Source organism: Equus asinus, chromosome 13 (genome assembly GCF_041296235.1).
Source record: "Equus asinus isolate D_3611 breed Donkey chromosome 13, EquAss-T2T_v2, whole genome shotgun sequence".
In the NCBI taxonomy this organism is placed as follows: domain Eukaryota; kingdom Metazoa; phylum Chordata; class Mammalia; order Perissodactyla; family Equidae; genus Equus; species Equus asinus.
In genome coordinates, this window is record NC_091802.1 from 27,151,194 (window position 1) to 27,175,829 (window position 24,636).

At 37.2% G+C, this 24,636-nt stretch overlaps 1 protein-coding gene across 20 annotated transcripts in view; it reads left to right on the forward strand.

The window, feature by feature from the left end:
* Positions 1–24,636, forward strand: part of BCAS3 (BCAS3 microtubule associated cell migration factor) — a 569,848-nt gene that overhangs the window by 288,079 nt on the left and 257,133 nt on the right. For all 20 annotated transcript variants that reach the window (XR_011493725.1, XR_011493724.1, XM_014856948.3 and 17 more), the window contains 3 exons: positions 16,678–16,778; positions 19,215–19,411; positions 24,249–24,346. Coding sequence is in view for 18 of the 20 variants with exons in the window: in XM_014856948.3 (XP_014712434.1) it covers positions 16,678–16,778; positions 19,215–19,411; positions 24,249–24,346 (396 nt within the window). In the remaining 2 variants the exon portion in view is untranslated. The remainder of the gene's footprint in view (positions 1–16,677; positions 16,779–19,214; positions 19,412–24,248; positions 24,347–24,636) is intronic.

Sequence of the window (24,636 nt, forward strand, 5' to 3'; positions counted from 1 at the left end):
TGGTGCATGTAGTATATGTCCTGGTAGTAATGTTAAGTAGGCTCTTGCAAATAACCCAGAAACTTCTATATGTGTATCTACAGTTTTGAGCTCCCTTCTGAGCTTTTTTGGTTATATAATTGGTAATTAATGTAAGCTTTCAATGAAGTAATTTTATCCCAGAGAGAATGTAGAGAGAAGACATGAGGTTCCATTATGATACCCTAGACAGCATACTTGTAAGAAGGCAGTATTCTAAAAGTTCCAACTGGAACCTTACTTTGCAGTATTAATGTTGCTTTGACAAAAATCTTAGTTTTTATTATACTAAAGATAACTAAGTCAGTTCTGGGTTTCTTTTGAATAGCTGGGCTGTTTATTGATATATCTACTTCCTAAAAATGTTATTGCTTTAGTAATCTCTTGGACTTCACTAGCACTTTCATTTTAGTTTTTATATATAATGAAGTAGATAGTACATAAAGTTAGTATCGAGATTTGTTTTACATATGGTAGTACAAGAATCACAAGTCAGGAGCATAATGAACGTTAGATCTAGAGATCTTGATTTCCAGCTGGCCTACCTCTACAACCGTGAGAATAGAAGTAGCAAATATTTTTCCTTATAATACAAAGTATTATATAATTATATAATATAAGGTAGATATAATTACACTTTTGGATTTAGAATGAAATCATTTTAGAATATTTTGCTGTTTTATTGTTTTATAATACAGTGGAGATATATTTTGAACATATTGATACAAAAAGGAAAAAAAAATATTAGTCTTCTCTACCATGGTCATTGTTAGTGCCCTGGAAAAGCAATTAAATATGCAGCAATTTTCTGAACTGCTCTTTTTCTAATGTCACATTAGATTTAACCTAACATCCTGGATTGCATCGCTATTGTGGTATGTACCAAGTATGATGGAGGTACTCAACAATATTTCCTTGCATTGTCCATAATAAATATTTGCCCAAGAGTGGGTAGGGTGGAAGGGGAAGAAAGAAATGTTTTTCTCTTGTAGAGGAAACTTGTAATGTAGGACTTATTTAAAGAGTATTTATAGTCCATTGTTGGCCATTGGGTGTGTCATACTGTTCTATCCAGGTCTGAATATCTGAGGTAGTCAAGAAATCACTTCAGATTGAATCATATTTGATTATGTCTCTTATTTATAGTTAATTTTATCAATTGATATATGTCCTTCCATAGAGAAATGATTTTAGTGAAACCTCTTGGACATTATCCTTATGTCTCAGGATCTGGAGGGAAGTGGTGAAGGCACCAATCTAAGGCCATCTGGCCTGTAAGAGTACAATCAGTACTTTACACACTGATTACACATTATAGTCTTTTTTTTTAGGTTTTTTTTTTTTTTTTTTCCGAGGAAGATTAGCCCTGAGCTAACATCTGCAGCCAATCCTCCTCTTTTTGCTGAGGAAGATTGGCCCTGAGCTAACCTCCATGCCCATCTTCCTCTATTTTATATGTGAGATGACTGCCACAGCATGGCTTGATAAGTGCTGCTTAGGTCCGTGCCTGGATCTGAACCAGCGAACCCTGGGCTGTCCAAGTGGAGTCCTCGAACTTAACCCCTGCACCACCAGGCTGGCCCCAAATGCTTCTTATTGATACCCATATCTTTACATAGATCTTCACGCCTATAGAATAGTTCATTGGGTTTTTCTGTCATTGCTGATTTATTATTGAGATGTTTCAACGTTGAAAGTCCTTTCTATTACAACGTAATGACCTATACTCCATTCTGAAGTAACTCTTGGCATTTCTGTCATTTGCTTAAGTATTTCCCACTTGGGGAAAAAAGTAGTTTACATGTCAATCCACCTTCCTGTCATAATTGTTCTTAAAGTTGAAATGAAACAGAAGGTAAGTTTTTATAAAGGGCTGTTTCATACTTTTAATGTCTTAATTTTATAAAACAAAGTTTAATGTTCCTTTAGGTTGCTTCATGACCTGCTTTTTTTAAGGTACAGTTGAGAGTATACATTCTTTTCCATTGATGTTATTAATATTTATTGCCATCAGATTGGCAGATTTGACTGGGATAGGACATTGATTCTGATAGATCAAAGAAAAATAATCCATTGGTTATAAAGCCTCTATTCCATGAGTACCTCTGATTCCGATGTCATTTACTCTATCTCGCCAGAGTTTAAGCTTCTTATATTCAGATACTGATACCCCTGAATGGGCATTTTGTCAATTGGGTTGTGGAGATATGGGATGGAGGGTACACGGCTATCTGTTGGCCCTTTTCTCCAAAAATAAGGAGCTTAAATAGAATGGTCTGTGTCTGCTTACCTGCAATAAAGTAATGGATTGATATTGGCAGGAACTTGTGGTTTGATGTGCCATCACTTCCATCAGTAAGGTTAATTGCCAACAAATGACTAAATGGGAATTTAGGGGGAATGCTACAACTGTCTGCTATGTTAGTGGTAACAGGAGTTCTGGCGCCATTTCAGGGTCACTATTTGTATCTGTCTATCAGAGTTAGAATACAGTTGTTTCTCTCAGTTTCAGCCTTCTCTATAGAATTTCTGTCAATTGTTTGACTCCATTAAGTGTGCAGAGGAAATAAAAGCCTGAATGACCAATCCACCAGGGGCTATGGATAGACCCTTTCTTTGTCCATACTCAGAGCACTGCATTAGGTCTCATTATCCATTTATAATAAGTGACCTCTGCCCCCTGGGTCATTGAAAAATATTCAGTGTGCTTTTCTGACACATAGGGCACCTTTCTCAGCAGACACATGAAACAATGGGACGTCTGGTAGTCTGGAGGAGTAGTACACATTGCAGGTTTTTAAATACACAGCCTTGTGCCAAATCACTCTGGCAAGTTTTTTTTCTTTGCTCTTGCATGCTTCATAAACGGGCTAAGGAGAGTCTAATGTCTGGAAGATGAATGTAGTGTTCCTTTTCTTTCTTTCTTTTTCTTCTAATTCAAAAAAAATTTTTCTTGCCGTGTTTTTCAGTTTTGTATTCTAGAAAGGATTTACCTTCATCTCTGCTTTTGCATTTCCTGAAAGAGAAATACAGAAAGATTTGGATATAGTGAGTGGAGAGAGCCATCATCTTTGGAAAGTTTTTGTAAAATATGCCCAGGATAGCTCTCGAGGTTATCTATGACATGTTAAAAACCTGTCTTCTGGTCCTCTGCTCTGCATAAACCAGTAGTGATTATATCTTTCATTGAAAAGTTTGGGAAAGGATTTGACACTTCCTTGGTCACTATATTTCTTCTGTGATATAAATTTGGACCACCCACCAGAAAGCTTGGCACATCTAGTGGTTTTCTCTCCAGCTCCCAGTGCGTAGACAGACTTGGGAAAAGATGGAGATAGCACAATGATTAGTGGATGAAATATATTTAGAGTAAGAAAACTGTCATGTCCAGAGCTTCACACTGTGTAAACTAAAGGTCGGCCTTCCAAGAATCTTGACTACCAGTAACTGTGTGGCCTTAGAACAGTACCTATGTTAAGCACTGATAGGAGTCAGTGATTTACCTGCAGTATGTTGGGTAGGAAAAATAAAAGCTTAAGAGGCACATCTTTAGCAATTGGGATGAAGAAACTTTGAGAATAAGGGAAAATGTTTATACAAGTCCTTTTTAAGTTTTAGATGCATACATTCCATTAGTGAAGCCCTGTTCCACTCTTAGAGGCTTACTTATTTTGCATTTAGTGTCATGTCTGTTGGTATGCTCACTTTATTAAAATTATTTGAGACACACAGAGATTCACAGAAACCCGGTTTATTACAGTGAATTAGCAGCTATACTGTCCAGTAGAACCCAGGTCTTTATTTTCAGCAAAGCAGTTTTCTTATTAAGTGATGTATGATGGCATGCTCTCAGATATTGAAACACAGAGATGTTCTCTCCAAAGAATGACCATTGAGTCCCAGCACAGAATATTCTCTCCAAACCAGTTATGGAAAACCATGTAGTTGTCAGAACTCTCTCCATGACAAGAATTAATGTATTAACTGGATTATAGCACCATTTGACAAATTGCTTACTAAATACATCAAAATTGATTGGACATTCTGTATTTGAATTGACAAATGGCTGCATTAGGAGAAGGAGGGAAATCCATTAATTATAGCGGCTCTCAACCATAGGAAATATAATCATATAAATATGGATTTTGTTAAAACAAAAATATCTACTTTATGGTAGTGTTGCTTATATGTGTACCCACACCTCTTTGCCATTAATAGAAGGGCTACTCTTAGCCACTGTTCTTTAAGTAATAAAAATAATGATAATTTTCTGCTGTGTTATATATTTCAGGCTCTCCTGACCGTGTAATAGTTTTTAGTGATTGTTCCAGAAAAGTAGAAAATGCCAGGGAAACTGTAGTTCAGCCTTTCTGCTCAATTCTCGATTGCACCTCTATTTGTCCATCTTGCACTTGCGTTCTCATATTACTTAAGTCAAGAGCTTTACTTTTGCTTGGATGGTGTATAAACTTTTGTCATCACTGAATTTCTCCTTTTTAGGAAAAAAATTTTTTCTCATGATCTTACTTAGTGAAGGTAACCAACCCAGTGACCAAGGCATAAGGGAGGTGGGTGAATGCCATAGATTGTTTCTCTGCAGTTTGAATCTGTTCTCCTTATTATTGTCATATGATGGGAAGCTTTTCGCCTTGTGATTCTCTGGAACTTGGTGGAGAGATGAGAAACACTGAATTGCCTTCATGGTTTTTATACTATCAATTTCTTGCCTCTTCTACTATGCTTTCTTTGTATTTTATGACCACATGAAGAGCATCAGAACCACCCTTATATGATGTCAAGTCTGGGTCAGAGCTGAGATTTACAAGGGATATTTTGAGGCTAGTGGTTTCTTTCTTCTCTGGGGCACTCTGCTGCCTTCCAAGACTGTTTCCCAGGTGCCAGTGGTCCTTCCAGGGTTATGTCATGTGTATCTTTAAGTCTGAAACCAAATCCATAAAATGAAATCTTCTAATTCCTCAGGGTTGTTACAGAGAATGTAAACTTGTGGCCCAAAATACTTTCTTTGTTTCAGTCACTACACGTAAATCTTCCTTGCATGTCTGTAACTTCCTTGTGTTGTAACTTCTGGTTGAAGTAATTTTTCTCCATTGTTTAATAGCTTTATATAATATCTCTGATCAGGATACATAGATATTTATTAAGAAGAGAAAAATGAGTTAAGTTAAGGAGACATGGAATACAGAAATCATGGAGACTCTAAATCAATGATATAGTTCATATTTGGGGGTAAACATTCTTGCATGTTTCATATGAAAATTTTAATTTAAAATAATGAACTTACTAGGTAAAGATACGTTGAATTGAGGCAATTTATACTTCAGGTTAAGAACATGGTCTTCGGAGTTTGCAGTTCTAAATTCCATTTCTGCTAGTTGCTAGCTGGGTGACTTTGGGCAAATAACTGAACCTCCCTGGGCTTTAGTTTGCCTACTTCTAAAATGGGAATTAATGATGCCTGCCTTACAGGATGGTTGTTAGATTAAGTGAGCTCATTCATCCAGAAAGCTTCACACATTGTCTTGGATCGAATAAAACTCACTAAGGATAGCTGTTGGTTGTAGGTGGTGTTAAAAGGAATAGTATCCTTGTCCTTTGAAGTCTTTCCTGCCTCTCTCAATTCCAGGTGCTTCGTGACTGAGATACTAGTCAATGGCACAGCTAAGGATGCTTTGTTGTTAACAAACAGCGGTGAAGAGAAGACATTTGTGCTAGATCATGTCTCTTCAGTTCTTAAGTTGTCACTGGACAAGTATGCCTCTATCCTAATGTGTGCATTTTCGACGCTATATAAACAAACTTTACTTAACAATTCTCATTTATTGATGCAAATTGAAAATTTCTCTTAGACCTATTTGTTTTGGGCATCTTCATTCCCTTAGTAATTTATAGGAAGTGAAATTTTCTTAGTGTCCACTGCATTCTGGAAGTTCTTTTTGATAGTTGCCTTAATACTCTCAAACTTTTACCTAAAAAGATGCAACTCTCAACCTTAAGACTTCCAAAATGCCAGAAGAACATTTGATTTTCTGAGATTTTTATTGGAATCATTTTCACTATTCCAGTGAACCTTTCATTTTTTACTCCGTATTCTTTGAAGTTTATAATAAATGTGTTCATATAATATTAATTAGGTGATTTTCAAAACAAGAATTTTAGAAAGCATTGAGAGAAGAATAAAGAGAAGGGAGGGAGGAAAGAAGAAGGAAGGGAAAGAAATAGAAGAGAAAGAAAGGAAGAAGGAAGGACTATTTCAGTTTGTTATAGAGAATAGAAATTAAATGTTATACAGTAAACCAGAGCTAAAGGTATTAACATGGATGATTCTCACACATATAGTGCTTTGTGAAAACAACATAGTCCTGAATACTTCACATCTCATATCCTAGCCAAGGAAAGAATCAAGATGACTCCGTATCAGTCTGCAGATCAAGAAATGTTTGCTCAGTGTTTTTCAAACATTCATGCAACGGTGTTTTAAAAAATGTTTATTATGGGGCCGGCCCCATGGCCGAGTGGTTCAAGTTCCACGCATTCTGCTTCGGCAGCCCGGGGTTTGCAGGTTCAGATCTTGGGTACAGACCTACTCCACTCATCAGCCATGCTGTGGAGGCGTCCCATGTACAAAGTAGAGGAGGATGTTAGCTAACACATGTTAGCACAGGGCTAATCTTCCTCAAGTGAGAAAAAGAGGAGGATTCGCAACAGATTTAGCTCAGGGCAAATCTTCCTCTCACACACACACACACACACAAATTTATTATGGAAATATTCAAACATACACAGAAGAACGGTGAACAGTATAATGAATCTACCTATTACCTAGCTTCAACAATTAACAACATTCTGCCACTCTTGTTTCTTCCATTCATTTAAAATCTTTTTTTTTAAATATATGGTGGATAAAATATTAAGAGAAAGCCACCCACTATTTATCTTTTTACCCATGAATACTTTAGTACGTATCTGATGATGGGCACTTTAAAAAAAACAACATAACTACTGTGCCATTACATAATACATAGGTGATGCAATGGCAACAATTTGTGGAGATAATGCATTCCAGTAGTTTTACACTGTGGAGCAGTAGAGGGGCGAACAAGCCTTGGAAAATGTTCCCTAATATTTGGAAAGAGAGAAAGCTCTATGGTGGTTGTGGGCTAGTGTCATCTATCTCATTCTTTCCCCTATCCTCTTGGTTCTATGAATTTTCTGATTTAGAGGTAAAATCTTGAAGATTTAGTTTCTCTGTTATATGGAACACATCATGGATCATTAATGATTGTTTGAAAAGATTTTAAATTATGTCCTTAAGCATAGGTTGAAAATGTTGATGTCTTCCAAGTCTAAAAGCTTTTAACTCTCCATGCCAAGAGAACTTTGCCTCTTTTGCTTAGGCAAGAGAAAATCTGTACTTAATTCTTCCTGCTGTATAATGATCTGGTCTTAGCTAGTGTGTAACTAGATAATAAGTAAGTGAAGCATGGAAGAAGCTGCATTAACTCTTTGCAAAAAATGATTTTTGCCATTTTTACATTTACAAACAATTCCCTCCCGTTTACTTTTGTTGATCAGACTTTATTGTGGAGGCTGGACTGAGTACATTAGACGTTTTGCTCTTCAACTCTGCCGTTGTAGATGGAATCAAGGACAGCAAGTTGACAATAACTGGCCTTTTGCTTACTTGTACAAGCTGGTACGTCGATGACTGAACACAGTTTATTGACCAAAGACGGTGGTTTCTTGCCTTCAAGACCTCAGTTCACAATAGTTTCTGCATATTCTCAGCTCATCTTAGTCTCTGATAGAGGATATTATATTTTAAAGTGTTCCCTGCGTTTAGAATGGAGAATTATTCTCGAAAGAAATGCGTCTAACATACAGGCTTGGCTGTGGGAATACAATTGCCGCTGTTGAAGGATTATAGCACTAACTCTACCTAGAATTAGCATTAGGAGAGTCTAGCTTCTCTTAACAAAAACACACACTATCGTATACTTGAGCAGTTGCTAAAGCTGCTCCTATATTTGATCTGTGTGTGTAAACACAGAGATGATGATAATGGATATTTATGGAGTGAGAGGGTATGTAAGCACTTCTACCCCTCCTTTTAGAGAAAGTATCACTAAACCTAAGAAAAGAAGGGGGAAAATGCATGACAATATGGAGTAAGCTCCACTTCTGTTTCATGTATTGGTTTTCGTCTTTCGTTGATGTGCATCTGATTTCTTTGTTTTCCTTTCTTGACTTCTTGGATTGACTGCACTAACTATATCAATTGTAGTGTGCTTATTCCGCAACTTTTTATAAATATAAATTGTTAAGTAGGTACATGGTATACACAATTTAAAAGATACCAAGGAACATTTAGTGGAAAATAAGTCATCACTGTCCCTAACCCTCCTCATCCCCTTCTAGGAGGCAACTCCTATAACTAATGCCTTGTATTCCACACCTCTGTAAAGGTGAGCTTTGATGAGAACGGTTTTGTTGTTTAGATTTACAGTACTCCCCCTTATCTGTGGGGGATATGTTCCAAGATCCCCAGTGGATGCCTGAAACCATGGATAGTACCGAACCCTATATATACTATGATTTTTCTTATACATACATACTTATGATAAAGTTTAATTTACATTAGACACAGTAAAAGTTTAACAACAATATCTAATAAAATAAAACAATTATAAGAACATACCGTAATAAAAGTTAAGTGAATGTGGTCTCTCTCTCTCCTTTTTCAGTCCAAACCTATTCCTCAGTCTGTGCAAGTGTTACTTGCAGTAATGTTACTTGAAGTAAATGGCTTGGTGTCACATGTTACAGAGGATCCCTTGCTGAGGTCTTCATATAGGCTCAGTGCTTTCTGGAACAACATGTTGCCGTCAGTCGGAACACGTTTTCTGTTCATGTCTTCCACCCACAAACTTAATGCCTTTTCCATCGTGACTAAGCCCTTATCATGCGCTGCAGTCAGAACTTTTGCAGTTTGAAGTACAACAGCAAAACTAGCATGAATTTCTTTTCCCTTCTTCACAATTTCATGGATAGAAGGTTTCTTCTTAATGTAGGTCTTAGCGACCTCGGCATGCAATTTTTTTCCTTTCTTTATTAAGTTGAGAACTTTTACCTTGTCACTTAAAGGAAGCACTTTATGGTTTCTCTTTGGCATATCCAAATTGCCAGCATCACTCCTCTTGTGCTTTGGGGCCATTGTTAAGTAAAATAAGGGTTACTCTAACATAAGCACTGCAATACCACGGACAGTTGGTCTGATAATAGAGACGGCTACTAAGTGACTAATGAATGGGTAGTATACATACTATGGATACGCTGGACAAAGGGATTATTCAGGTCCCAGGTGGGATGGAGCAGGACAGTGCAAGATTTCATCACACTACTCAGAACAATGGGCAATTTAAAAGTTATGAGTTGTTTATTTTTGGAATTTGCATTTAATAATTTTGGACTTGCGGTTGACCACAGATAACTGAAATCACAGCAAGTGAAACTGCAGATAAGGAGGGACTACTATATATGTCTGGGTAGATTATATAACCCATGGTAAGACAAAGCTGTTATCCATAAGCTGCAAGCAAGATACAGCAAGATATTATACAGTTATAATATGATCCTTTAAAATGGTAAGGGTGGACTGACTTTTCTAGCTATCCTGCTGTTGTTTTAATGTATATATAATGTTGTTTGTGCTATGAGTTGAGTTGCCATGATACACATTAAATAGGAATTGTGTGCATCTTTCCAGGTAAATAAGCTCCAGCTTAATCTTTTTTTTTTTTTTTTTTGAGGAAGATTAGCCCTGAGCTAACTACTGCCAATCCTCCTCTTTTTGCTGAGGAAGACTGGCCCTGAGCTAACATCTGTGCCCATCTTCCTCTACTTTATATGTGGGACGCCTACCACAGCATGGCTTTTGCCAAGTGGTGCCATGTCCATACCTGGGATCTGAACCGGTGAACCCCAGGCTGCCGAGAAGCAGAACGTATGCACTTAACCGCTGCACCACCAGGCTGGGCCCCTCCAGCTTGATCTTAATTTTGAAGGGATTGTTGTGGTCTATTCAGTTCTCAGAAGTATATTGGGGCAGTTTGAAATTTTTAGTGGAGTAGCTGATCTTGCTAATAGCATGAAGCCATTATGTTTTATTCTTTCTCTTCATTTTATGATATTTAGGGTTAACACTGAAGAGCTAAACTAAATTATGAACCCTTTCAGACTACCCCCAGGTATAACTTGTCCAGATGCTAAATGTCAAATGACCATTATGGCAGCAGGAATAAGAAATGAAAGCTCCTTAGTTTATGCTTTCTGTGGGAATAGTCTATGATACTTTGGGGGTAGGGAAGAGGAGACAGAGCTGAGTGGGGAGGAGATACATGCAGTGTTGTCAGTTATCCGGTGAAATCTATTATCTCATAGGCAATGAGGATATGTCATTTTTCTAATTATATATTGCTGTGACTGTTCTTCTGGGAACGTGGAATAAAAGGAAAGTGAAACCAGAGATGTACAATGACTGACTGTTAGAAAACTTTAATAATTAATTAGAAAACATCTATAGTACCACAGGGTCAGGGTGCAAGGAAGATCATTGATCCGTTTAATATGTAACGTAGGTAAAGCTTGTTCCCTTTTATGTATTGTAACACTTCAGCTGTTGTTGCACTGGTACAAGAAGTGGCTCCTAATAAACAGAATAGCCGGTAATATACAGTGTTACTGCTTAAGTCCTCTGTGAATGAAATTCAGTGAATTCCTGTACATTTAAATGGAAACATTTATAAATCAGAAAGAAAATTTCTTTCTAGACCTCAGTAGAAATAGTTGCTCCTTTAATAAGAAAGCTACCCATTTCTTAGGGTAGTTAGGTGTGTTATTTTTGACCTGTGAGCATTTGTCCTTTTTAAAAAATTACTTTTAAAAAGGCCAGGGTTTAATTTTTGCCAGTTTGATAGTATGAAAGCGTAAGTTGTTTAAATTTGCAGGTCTCTGATTGCTACTATTTACATACATTTGTTGGCTGCTGTATTTCCTCTTTTGTGAATTGTTTGTTCATTCGGAAATGCCTTAGACCATTTCGCTTTTGGATTATTTGTCTTTTGAGCCTTTCTTTTTAAAAGGCAAATTTTACTTTCTATGCTAAGAAACTAAATTTCCAAGCAGAATTTCTTCCTCAGGTCCTAAGTGCTTTCTGATCAGAAACAGAGTTTGGTAAAGAGCCCTCTCATTGTATGGCTGCTATATAAACGCTGTTTTTAATAAGTACCAAAAATATATTGAAGTTTGTCCTTGGACGAGAGTTTATCACTGTTGGCCTTTGGGTGAACTTTGAGCCTGAGCTGTTTCATTCAAGGCAGCATGATGTCATTTAACTCACAAATTTCTCTGTTGCTAGAAAAAGGAATGTTGTTCCCCTAAATAACCTAAAGGACTGAATAACGCTGGCACGACATTATTCACCTCTCCGGTCTCCGCTAAAGACTTCAGCATGGGAAGGGTTTTATTGTTTGCGGAGGATTGGTGGGGATGTGGTAGGGAGCAGGGGAAACAAAAGCTGTGTCTGGTCCTGAATCTCAAGAATACTTTATTCCATTGCCCACTCAGCTGCCAGGATGACCCAGCTCCCACTCACTTCTCCAAATAAAAACCTTTGGGTCCATCTTTGTTTCATCGTATTAAAAGCCTCTAAATTTCTTTCTAGTTCTATATATTCAGCATATGAACATATTTTAGGTTTTTAATAGAAGCTAAAGCAGAGAGCTATGTCTCACATAAAAAACTAGATAGCATTTGAATCAGCATTTTCCTCCTTATTTGAGAAGCAGTTTTCCCTGTTTCCAGTACCATTGAGATTCATTTCAGGGAGTAGAACAGCTTTTTAACATCTCCCAAAGTTGGGGGCGTGGAGTTCACCAGCAGCAGAACCTGTGGTTGATTAGCCATGTCCTCTGAAGCTTCCAGGACTGCAGCTAAGAGAATTTATTACTGGGAGTTCAAAAATGTAGGGAAGAACAGAAGAGAACAGAACCAGATAGATTTTCCCTTCACTGGTTTCATAAATAAGTGCTGCTCATTGTGTGGTATTGTGCTTTGTGTTAGTTTATGCAAAGAGGATGCTTCTAACCCATAAGTGGTTAGTCTTTTAACTTAGATATGCATTGTTAAATCCTTTTTTCTTTCATTGCTTGAAAAGCAAACGGTGCTAGGAGCAAGTAATTATTCCTTTTATTCTTTCATCCTACGGGAGCACCTAGACCGTATGTACCCTGTTGTGAACTCCAGAGTTATGAGACCTGATTTTTTCCTGAATATCTAAACCATGCCCAATACACTTTTTAACCAATGTTAAAAGGAGACTTCAGCGTGTCACTTTAGATGTCTGTTAATACGTTTATCACTCTTTAATTTAGCCATTATTATTTGAATAGCTTAGTACTTTGTACCTATAGTTTAACAGAATCTAAATCAATACTTTTAAATTTCTCTAACGCCTATATACTATATTGTATGTGGGAAATTTTTAAAAATTCTATACTCATTCATCCTTACATTATGGTGCAGAAGACATCTAAAAATTCAAAACCAGAGAACTTGTGCAAACTATTTATAGATTTGAGAAGTTATATTATGAAGTGATATTTTCCATTGTGGAATATTCAGAATTTTGTTGTGTGGGATTCAGACTTAGGGACATTGTCAAAGGAGCATTTAATCTTTCTGTTCATAATTTTACTTATGTTGTTTTACTGATTTGGGAGTTTTTTGGGTTTAGATTAGCAGGACTGATTTGCAAAGGTCGGTGCTGAATCAGATTTGTTTTTGTTTGCTTTTTGTATAAACACATATAAAAAATAGAGAAGGAGAAACACACAAATACGTACACACACACCCCCATATATCACTGTAAGACAGCAAAATACACTTAGTGATTTTTTTAGCTTTTATTTACGCGCTAGAAGCATGATCTGCTTTCCTGAGAACACAATATAAACAAAGTCTGGCTCACAGTTGCCTCATAATGATCTGCTCGTCCTGTCCTTGCTTGTTGATCTATACTTATCAAATGCCTGTGTGGAGAAGCAGTACTTTTGAAGTTGTATTCTCTAAAGTAAATTGATAGTGTATCCTTTTTGTTAGATGGATAGGCTTGTCTTAAATTACTGTACTAAAGGTAGGGATAGAACATGGCAGAGATTTTTATTTTAAAATTCCATCTTCTTTTCCTGTCCCAAGTTTATTAATTATCTAAGAACGGTTGGTAAATATAAAAGATACTGAACATTTTTCTTTAAGTAAAAGATATGTTTGTTGGTGTATTAAACTCAGGCTTGCAAGATATGTAACAATTTTTCTATAAATAAACTCTCAAGTTCTCTTTGGTGCCTCCATTCTAACAAATGTGAAAAAATTAATCTCAGTCAATTATAACCCCCTCCAAAATTGCACCTAAATTCTGTAGGGTTTACAGAGTGCAAAGCTATGAGATGGGAGAGTTGGGAACATTTTATCCCCATTGTCACCACTGAGATGTCCCAGTTCACTCCCTGATCATTGGTTATCGGTTCATTTAGGTCTCTTCGGCATTCATCCTTGTTTCTACTTCAAAGCCTTTTCAAAGCCTGTCAGTTGTCTGGACCTTGTCCATATTACTCTTGGACACATAGTAAATATTATTCTCATCTGCTGCACCAGGAGCTTGGGAAGGCTGTCACACAGTCTTGGCTTGCACACATACTGTGTCCACATCTCTTCTACCCTTGCACCATGTGGGAGCTTTTGCTACTTCCTTCAACTCTACCCAAGAAGGAAGATAGGATTTTTCACAGCTGTTCATCTCTAAAACTCCTGGGATTCTGTCATTTCCTACCTTTCCTACCCTATCCTCAGGGACCCTCTTTTTCCTTCTTTCTGTTTATGGTACTGTTGCTCCGGTCTCAGAATATCTTTCCTAATAATTGGCTGCTTAGAGAGCATGGAAGCTTTGCTCTTATTCACTTTCAAACTTTTTTTCTTATCCCAGTTCAAGGTTTTGGATTCTTTTTTCATAGTAACCTGGTATGTCATTGCTTCCCCAAGGTAGTGAACAGGGGATCTTCTTCCTGCTTGCATTGAGGGAAATTTTTAAATGTAAAGAAATGCGAGGGAGAGGGAAGGATATTTATTCTATGTTGAAACTGTTATCCTACCAGACTTGTATTTTTATATTGTGAATCTTCTGAATGTTTCAAAGCATTCTTAATTGGAAAACTGTTTTTTAGTAAACATAAGGTATAGAAACTCTTCTTATAGTGTCTCTTTAGCAATTTAGGATTGAGATTGAATGTTTCATAGATGTATGTTTGGTATTTTTACCACTTTCTCTGGAAAGCAGAGAAGGGTTGGGAGGATGAGGATTCTCTTTTAACTTTTCACTGTGGGAAATTCCAAATATACACAAAATTAGAAAACAATAGTATAATGACTCTCCACGTACCTATCATACAGCTTCAACAGTGATCCACTCATGAAACTAATCTCGTTTCATCTATAATCCTACTCCACCCCCCAGCCTTGCCATTGGATGACTTTTAAGTTTATCCCATTTTGGTGATGGATAAATAAATGTCCAACTATTCTGGTGTCATTACTTAGTCCAGCATCCAAAACTCCATCCATTTACTTAATACCTATGAAGTGCTTATTCTGAGACAAGTCCTGGCCTAGGCTCAGCCTATACAGAGTGCAATGTAAACTCTTGGAAAAATTCACATTAAGTACTGATGAGTTACACAAGAGTATCATTTTTCACTTCTCTTTAACGCTTTCCAGTGTCTTTCTAGCACATTACCCTAGCGTTATTTAAAGAAAGAAATAAGGGGCCGGGCCGGTGAAGTAGTGGTTAAGTCTTGCTTTCTGCTTTGGTGACCTGGGATTTGTGGGTTCGGATACTGGGCTCGGACCTACACACCCCTCATCCAGCCATGCTGTGGTGGCATCCCACATATAAAATAGAAGAAGATTGCCACAGATGTTAGCTCAGGGACAATCTTTCTCAAGCAAAAAGAGGAAGATTGGCAACAGATGTTAGCTCAGGGCTAATCTTCCTCACCAAATAAAACAACACAACACAACACAAAACAAAACAAAACCCTTTCTCAGAAAAGCAGATCATGCTTCTTGCGAGTAAATAAAAACTGAAAAAAAAAAATCACCGAGTGTATTTTGCTGTCTTCAGGCGATATACCAGGGGGGATTGGGGGATGTATGTATGTGTGTGTATTTCTGTGTATGTATTTTTATATGTGTTTATATGAAGGATCTGCTGGTTTATATGGTTTAGATGAAGGATCTTCTAGTCCTCCCTCCCTGCCTCCTTCGTCTTACTGACTCATCTTCCACTCTCAACCTGTCTGACCACACTCAACCACACGGGCCTCCTGATATTACTGAAACATTTCCTGTATGTTTCCACTTCGAAATCTTGTTATGTGATACTCTCTTTGTAACATTTCCCCCACAGATATCTGCATGACCTAGTCAGTCTCTCATCTCATTAAAATCTTCTCTGTCCTCTGCTGCTTTCCAGAGTATATCCTGACCTCTATATATTTGTCCTTAGTCACCTTCTTGACTAGTATTTAGCGGGTGGGGGTTTGAGCGATCCTCTTTCTCTGTTCTACATTAAGAATTTAATGTAAAATGTATTTATTAAAAAGATGACAGATGGTTTGGGAACAACTCAGCTTTGAGCAGGCATGAATTTACTTATCAGTTTTGCAGTATATACCAAAGTTATTTCCAAGAGGATGTGTAAGAATTAATTAGATAATTATTATGGTATTCTTTTGTTCATGATATCATTCAAAATCATAGAAAAGCAGGAATCATGCCAAGTTTTTGTTGGGATAATAGTAAGAACTTTTGTTGGTTCATAGTAGGGAGTCAATAAATGTTTGTTGAACCATTTTATTGCTTTGACTAAGCGAAGGTTCCTCTCCGTATGCGAAAGTAGGCCCTTTGTATTTTAAGCCTATGTCCTACCACTTAAGAATCAGGGAAACTACTGAAGTATCCAAAAAAAATGAAATAGTTCTTTGAATAAATGAAATGTTTCAGGAACTAAAAGTTTTAAAATTAAAACTGCATTTTTGTGACTTCCATTTATATGAAACTATTAAATAGACTCGTAAAGAATCTTATTATTTGACACTTGTTTTAAAAATTCCTTCCCAAATTATAGGAACTGCGTCAAATTGATTCCTTGGTTAATTGGAGGTGATTGAAATGTCCTAAATCTTGGAGACTAGGAAATACACTGGTGCAGTGTAATGGGACTGTCCTTGTTCCTTAATGTACTTGTGCTGTTAAGATGCAGTTAGTTGTTTGTTTCTTTTACAGAGATATATGTCATGACTAAATCCCTGTAGATTTTTTTTAAAGTGTACTCTTAATTGGAGATCTTTCTTATTCCTAAGAAATTCGGTGTTTTTTCTTGTTCATTAATTATTTGAATTGCCTTTGTGCATTAAATGTCATATTTTATCTTATAAATTATCACAGTATCCAAGATGGTTGTGCCCACCTTCATTTTTCCACTGCATGGATTAACGTTGTTTAAATGTGTCTTTTTTTCTCCTCTAGTGGTTCCCCCTGGAAGTCCTGGGCCCATTACTCGGCATGGGTCCTATGACAGTTTAGCTTCTGATCATAGTGGACAGGAAGATGAAGAATGGCTTTCTCAGGTAAAACTGTGAAATATTTGGCCTATTATAGTGATAGAAAACAGAAATCCATTTTCCATTTGAATTTTAAAAACTATTTTCCTTAGAGGAAAATGGGCAGAATTGGAGACTCTTTTTAGGATCACCAATAGTTAATCGTCTTTCCATGTGAAGAATTTCCCATAAATATTGCTGCAGAGACACATATACATATATTTTATATATACACTTTTATATAGATAGATACACACATGTATATGTGTCTGTACATTAGCTTTCATATAGAGGGCATAAAATATGCATATCTTTGAAACAATCCATTTATATCCCTTAGGACTTTGGATTTTAGGTGGACTCTTTGGGTTAAAATAAGAATTGACCTTGTTAAAACAGTGAAGCCATTCAATAATCCTTGGGATTCGTTTTGCGGAGCCTATATTTTCTGCAGATTGAGCTCATCCTTTGATTAGGAAAGTTCAGCATTCTAGTCTCAAGTCCTGATTGTGCCCACCTGGGCCTCCTTCCCTAAACTGGAACGCTGCTTCAGTGGTTTCTAGACCAGTCCTGTGACAGCTTCCACCGACCCTTCCTCCCCTCGCCAGGTGAAGCTGTCTTCATCTCAGAGGCTTTGAAATAAAAGATACTTGGGCAGATTTCAAAATGATGAGATTACAAATGACTTCGTTACAAATGCTGTTATGTCTGCCTCCAGTCTGACATCATCTGGTGAAGTTAATGACCTGTCTCAGGTTACCAATCCAGCGGCTTTTCAGCAGACAGATGCCTCAGTGGAGCCCGGTGCAGTTTCGTTGCTTTCTTGGGGAGGGTAGCTGCAAAACTAAAGGGTATCTGGAAACTGGAGAGTCAGATTGTTTCTAGGTGACATACGTTTCTTCACACCTAAAGTATTCACGGAAAGCTCCTTGAAGGAGGGTCGATGCTTCAGTTCCTGGCATATGAATGCCATGATAAAGGGAAAAAAAAGAATGCTGGCAAAGAAACCACTGTCCTTCACTTCAACTTTTCAATTAGAAAAAGGGGTAATGTGTGCTGTCAGTGTGAAAGTCTACACAATATGTTTGTACCGCACACAACAGGGGAGTGACTAGGAACATCTGGCCATTGCCTCAGTGAAATCGCACAGGCATCTGTTTACCTCTCGGCTCTGTGACACGGATGGTTTTGAGCTTAAAATACACAGAATGCTTTATCTGTGGCCTAATTTACATTGCTGAATACAACTACTTGAATCCGAAATCACTGTCCTAAATCTGAGTGGTTTTCTCCCTGTGATTAGTGGGAATGTGAATATTGTTCCAAGACCATGATGCTTTTGCCCTTTAGGACTTACAAACACAGAGCCGCACTCCGTGAGCCTTTTCAGTTATGTTTTGTTAAGAATTAATCACCACGATCAGAGAAATGTGATTAAATATAAAAGAACTCAGGGCAAAAATAAGGCACATGGGAAGTCAATTCCATAAAGTATGTGTACACAGACATGGATGTAGCAATTAAAAGACATTGAGAAATAGCCTTTCACCAAAGGTTTCTGTGTTTAGTCTCTTATTCAAGTTGCTGACTTGTAAAATCATATAATATGTTTATTTTCCAGTTTTACCCAGTGTCTTCTACTCTCTGCTTTGTCTTTAACATATTTAATATTGTATTGGCAACATTCCCTACCCTCTCCATAGAGCATGAAATTCATAAAACATTGTGGTATTACTGTTTTGCAGCACTTAAAATACCTGTGTCCATGTTCATGGTAGTTGAGAAAACACTCTAAGTAATGGCATTTTGAAGACAAATCTAGTTTGAGAGAAAATATATAATACTCTCTTCATGTAAAAGTGATTTTGGGGGATTTTGAAAGCAGTATGGTAAATATTACAATATTTCATTGTGGAAAAAAAAACTGGCTTTGGGTGTTGAAAATTATTTCAGACCTTTTCTTTTCCTTGGATAGTTCAAGAACAATTTCAAGTTTGTCATGAGCTTGATCCTCAGTGAAGGAATTACTTTTAATCTGTGGATTGATAGGTGTAGTATTCCATGCATGCTCACAAAGTGGTAAGTACTGTCTAGAATGAATGAAAAAGGTAGTCCTTAGGGAGCTGACACTAGTTATATGAAGCAGGCAACTGGTCTCTTCACTCTCATGTGATTTTTGTGTTGTGTGTGTGTTTACATTCGTGTATATACGTATATCTTCACACACAGACACACTCAAAATGAAATTTTTATTTTGGTGAAAACCAGTAGAGGGATGTAGTGAATGTCTGTATCAGCTGTGATTATCTTGCCTTTTGATTGTGGCTGCCCTGTCCCTCTCCCACTTGGTTACGCTGGGCTCCTCGGAGACTGTGTGTGTTCAGAGATGGGATGGGGGGATCATGCAAGACTCTCAAAGGAAGGTCATAATACATTTAAGTGATGATTCCTAATCTGTTCCAGGTAGAAATTGTAACACACACTGGACCCCACAGACGTCTGTGGATGGGTCCACAGTTCCAGTTCAAAACCATCCATCCCTCAGGCCAGACCACAGTCATATCATCCAGTTCATCTGTGTTGCAGTCTCATGGTCCAAGTGATACTCCACAGCCTCTTTTGGATTTTGATACAGATGATCTTGATCTCAACAGTCTCAGGTAAGAAATAAGAGGAAGGGAGTGATTTGACCAGATTAACATGTTCATTCATAATGAGCATCTTGTGTAATATTTACATTTCCTCTTTTGGCACAGTATCGTGTTGCAGAATACATTCACTGTGAGTTGTGATTCATTGTTATCATTGGAGATCTTATGTGGGATCTTATCACGTCCAATAAATATTTATGTTTTTGAATTGTATTTTCCTAAATCTAATATTCAGTACACTTTTTAGAGCCATGTCATTTTATGATGCCTTACTCATGTTTCCAACTGCTTAAAATCTGATGATATCTTTCCTAATCTTTCTGATGTTTTGTCTTTCAACTAAACTTCATCTCTCCTAATCTGGCAAAGTCCATCTTTTAGGCTTTAAAAAGTTTTTGGATGAGAAAGTGTTGATATAAATTCACTTCTAGTTTATCATCTATATAAGGATGAGAATATATAGTTTTTTATCATATATATTCTCTGATCCTCACTTATGAGAATCATAATGCAAAGTTTACAAAGTATACTTTTTATGATTAGGGTTTTTTTTTTAATGCAACTGAGAACTTTTTGAATTTTGCAATCTCAGGTTTGTGTAGTAGTTGAATTTGTTACACTAAGACTTGACACATTAGGGTACAAGAGACAAGGAAGGGCTCAGACTAATGCAATATTAGAATCTCCCTTTCCTTGTTTTCTCTCGAACAAAGTTCTATAATGTATCTTTATTTGAATTTAAAATAGCCCTCTGACCCTTTTCTTGCATTCTTTTTTTTTTGGTGAGGAAGATTGGCCCTGAGCTAACATCTGTTGCCAATGTTCCTCTTTTTGCTTGAGGAAGGTTGTTGCTGAGCTAACGCCTGTGCCGACCTTCCTCTATTTTGTATGTGGGGTGCCACCACAGCATGGCTTGAAGAGTTGTGTATAGGTCTATGCCTGGGATCTGAACCTGTGAACGCTGGCCCACCAAAGCAGAGCGCACGAACTTAACCCCTAAACCACTGGCACAGCCTTAACTTTTAATTTTTTATAAAAATTGTGGGAAAATATGTCCGTATCATATGTTAGAAATATGTTTTTATCTACCTCTTTGTCAACATTGATAACAAGTCTTTGCAACAAAGCAAAAGCTGATGCAGAGTGGATTAATTAAGCCTTGATGTTTTTCTTAAGAATAACTCATAGAATGAAACATGTCTCTTTTAATACCTTTTTTAGTGTTTTAGTTTTCTATTTGTTTCGTTTGCTTTCTATTTTATTTCTATCTTCCATGTGTTTTTGCTTTATCTTGTCCAGTGTATTTTCTTCAGCTTTCAAGAAAGGGCACTTTTCCCCAAGATGTCAGGCAATAGTGACAATACAGTGGATGCTAGCTCAGTTTTCACTGCTACAACTTGTAAAATATGCTCTAGTTTAGATAGTGAATCCATTGTCAGGAAGTCAAGTTGAGTCAGTCCTCAACTTAGTGATTCAATGCATAGTCACTCATGTTTATAAGTCACTTAGTTACTTAAATGTTAATAGTAAGGCATTTAAAATAGACAACCCATAAAGCTATGTTTATTCTCTTTACTGAACTATTCGTAAGACTGTTTCTTTTTTTTCTGATGACTATCATCTGCTGCTGCAGTCAGACCCTGGCCCTTACCTTTGGAGGCCACCTCTAGCTCCTATATGTACAGCTCTTGTTTTGTGACCTCCTCCAGCTTTCCCAGTTACTCATTACTTCAGACATAATCCTTTGTCTAAGAGCTATCTAACTTGCTTCTTCAGGCAAAGCTACATTCCTGAAATCCTTCCAGACTTTTCTTCAGGGACTTTCCTTTTTCTTCTGCTAGAGAGCTCCCAGTATTTGTTATCTAAATGACTTTAAATTGTTTACATTTGATTAGAATGTTGTCCTGTTTCTTGGACACATATAAACTTTAGAAACCTTTATATTGGGTCAAAGGTTTATAAATTTCTTTTCATTGGACTTGTAATTTATATTTAAAAATTTGAGCATATAGTCCCTTGGTTAAGCCCTTAACCTCCATTAGAACACAATTTTGATGGGAAATTCAGATTTGACTCACACCATTTCAATTGCAAGTGTCCTGTTTATGCTGTTTCCTACCCAGCGTCCAGTTATAAATCCAACTATTTCTGTTCTCTTCATTCTTGTGTATCATCACTCTATCCTGGCTCCTCACCCCTGTTCCTTCTACATTTCTTTAGGCTTATGCACACTGGCACTATGGTTGTTTGCCTTACTTTGTCCTTTAAAGTGGAGGCTTTGTTTAGGTTTGTTTGGCTCAGCTGACCCTTTATGCCCAGTACCTTGTCCTATCCCGCATATCACCAGGAATTGGGTCATGCTGTGATAGCCTGCCTCCCTATATCCTAACCAAAATCAGGAGCAGGCAGGTGTAATGTTGACTGCCATATCCATATGGGAATCAGGCGTGGCTTAACCTCCCTCCTAGCGGCTCCTTACTCAGAGCAGGGTTTAAAATGTAAAAAAGCTCAATGAAATATTTATTAATAGACCTGAGAAACAGATAATGTAAAAGAAGCTGAGATGCTAAGTCTAGTTTTCCGCTCAAGAGTAGCTCCTGAGAAATTGGTTACATTTTATTTTATTTTTTCATCTATAGTTAATTAACACATCCATCAACTCACCTATTTATATATACGTGTTGTGATTTTTTTGTGTGTGAGAACAGTTAAGTTCTACTCTTTTAGCAAATTTCACTTATACCATACAATGTTATCAACAATAGTCACCACGTTATACATTAAATCCTCAGACCTTGTTCATGTTATTTTATTTTAATTGATATGTAGTTCACATAACATAAAACTCACTGTACAATTCAGTGGTTTTTAGTATATTCACTAATTCCAAAACATTTCCATCGCTCCTACCAGTTTGTTTTTATTTTTGCCTTTTTTTAATTATGGGAGAATTTCAAACATATACAAACATGTAAAGTTAAAGAGAATAATAGAATAAACCTCTGTGTATCTGTTGCCCAGCTTCAACACATCGATTCATGGCCAGTCTTGTTTCATCTGTAGCCCCATTCACCCCCCACCCACAGCTCTGGATTATTCAGAAACCGCAGTATAAGTTGAATTAATAATAGAAAATTTATTAGCCCACATCAGTTGTTTAGATCAGGAGGGGGCTTTACTTTGGATGAACTGACTATATCTGACAGGCTAGTTTCTTGTTTCTCTTAAGAAACCAGAAAACATCTTTTCCAGAAACTGCTCCTCTTTTCTCACTGGCCCAAATTTGCGTAGGCTTGCCCCTCCCAGAGCTAATTAATCTCTGCATGAGATGATGGGATTACCATGAGTGGCTTAAAAAAATAAGCTGGAGTAGAACAAATATTGGGTAGTACACCATATTGTCCACTGTAACCGTGATCAGTATTTGTATATCAACATTTCCAACTTCCAATACTAGATCAACTGCATCATCCTTCATCTCCCTCCCATTTCTTTCTTTCATACAACAAGTACACATACCTTCAAACTGTGCTTTCAATAACTGCTCTTTTTCTGCATCCATACTTCGCATTTCAGGCTTCTATAATTTGCCCTGTGGTGCTTATCAACCTCTTATTCTTCCACCAATATCTATCTACTCTACCGTCTTTGCTTCAGCCAAATCATGCTCCTTAAGACACCTTGCTTTTATCATGCTCACTCACAAATCCAGGTGTCCGCTTGCTCTGGTTCTATGCTTGAAGGGCACTTCTTGCTCCTCGGCTTATGTACATGTCCTGTCGCTGTATACAGACCCCATTCCTGTTACAGCTCCACAGGATCTCAAGCTGCTGTGGACCGTGCATTCATTCCTCCATTACCTCGTGTGAGCTTTTCTTACCTATTTCATTCATTTTCATACTTTAGTTTTCTTTTGCATCAGTTATGAATGTGCTGAACTGTATATCCATACGTAGACCTTGTACATCGTGTTTTGTTTCTGCTTGTTCCTACAATAATACTGATACACGATTAATACTCAGCAAATACTTGTTGAGTGAATGAATTACCAAAAACGCATGCTTACATTGTTATAACAAGTTTTTCTTTCTCTAAGTTGCCTGGGACTCTCAAATCTTTTAGTCATACAGATATTTTTATGTTAATAGTATTAATGTAATACAGCTGGAAACAGACTTGACATTTATAGATTCATCATTCTTAAGCAACTTGAAATTGTATGTAGTAAATTGAGGTTTATCTGAGACTCTGATTCTTACACGCTAATTGGTAAGTTTATGGAAGTAACTTGGTTACTAGGTAGCAATCCTAGCTAAAATCCTGGCAGCTACATCTCAGCACAGCTTTGTTATCCCATGCTTGTTGTCATGTATAAAGTAACTTTCATTAAGGATTTTAAAGGAATTACTCAAAATTTTGCATCTAGTATTGCTGCCTTTTATGGAAGACATTAGTAGCTATGGTGCTATTCATGAACTTGAAGCTTCTCAAACCTCTTCATTTCTGTCCCTTGCAAATGCCAAAGGTTTCAGTATAAAGTCAGTTGTTTCCTCTCCCATTCTACTTGATTTATCCCTTTAAGTTAATGTCAGTTTTGCAATCCCTTACTTAAAATCTATTGAATAACATACAAAGAGAAGAAGGGGTCCGCAGTGCAGGGAGTGTTGGCTGTGCTTTTAGCCTCATGCAAGAATTGGGGACTGCAGCTCCTCTGTTTGCCCTGCTTTAGAATGAATGGTTCTTTAATGGATTGGGCTATTCCAGCATTCCTGATTTAAGGTCTGTTGTAGCAAGCGACAGTTTTGATGCCAGTAACATATGTGAATTAAATTAAATTGCATTGCAGGATCCAGCCGGTCCGCTCTGACCCAGTCAGCATGCCAGGGTCATCCCGTCCAGTCTCAGATCGAAGGGGAATTTCCACCGTGATTGATGCTGCCTCAGGTAGAAAACCACCTCCAAAACGTTTCCTGGGTAGTTCTGTGCAGTTTTTATTTCTTTTCTTGCACAATGTAGAGAAGAATTTTTTTTTTTTTACCTCCCTCTTTGTTTTTTGTTTGGGGATATGTGTGATTGTGTGTATGTGTGTGTGTGTGTGTGTGTGTGGTGTGTTAAAACAATACCGTGCCTACATTTGTTGCTAAACAATGCCATGCATTTAAATATTGTTAAGGTTGGTGAATGGTGCGGTGGAGTTGGCGCTTGATTAAATGTAATGAACACAGTATTGAAGG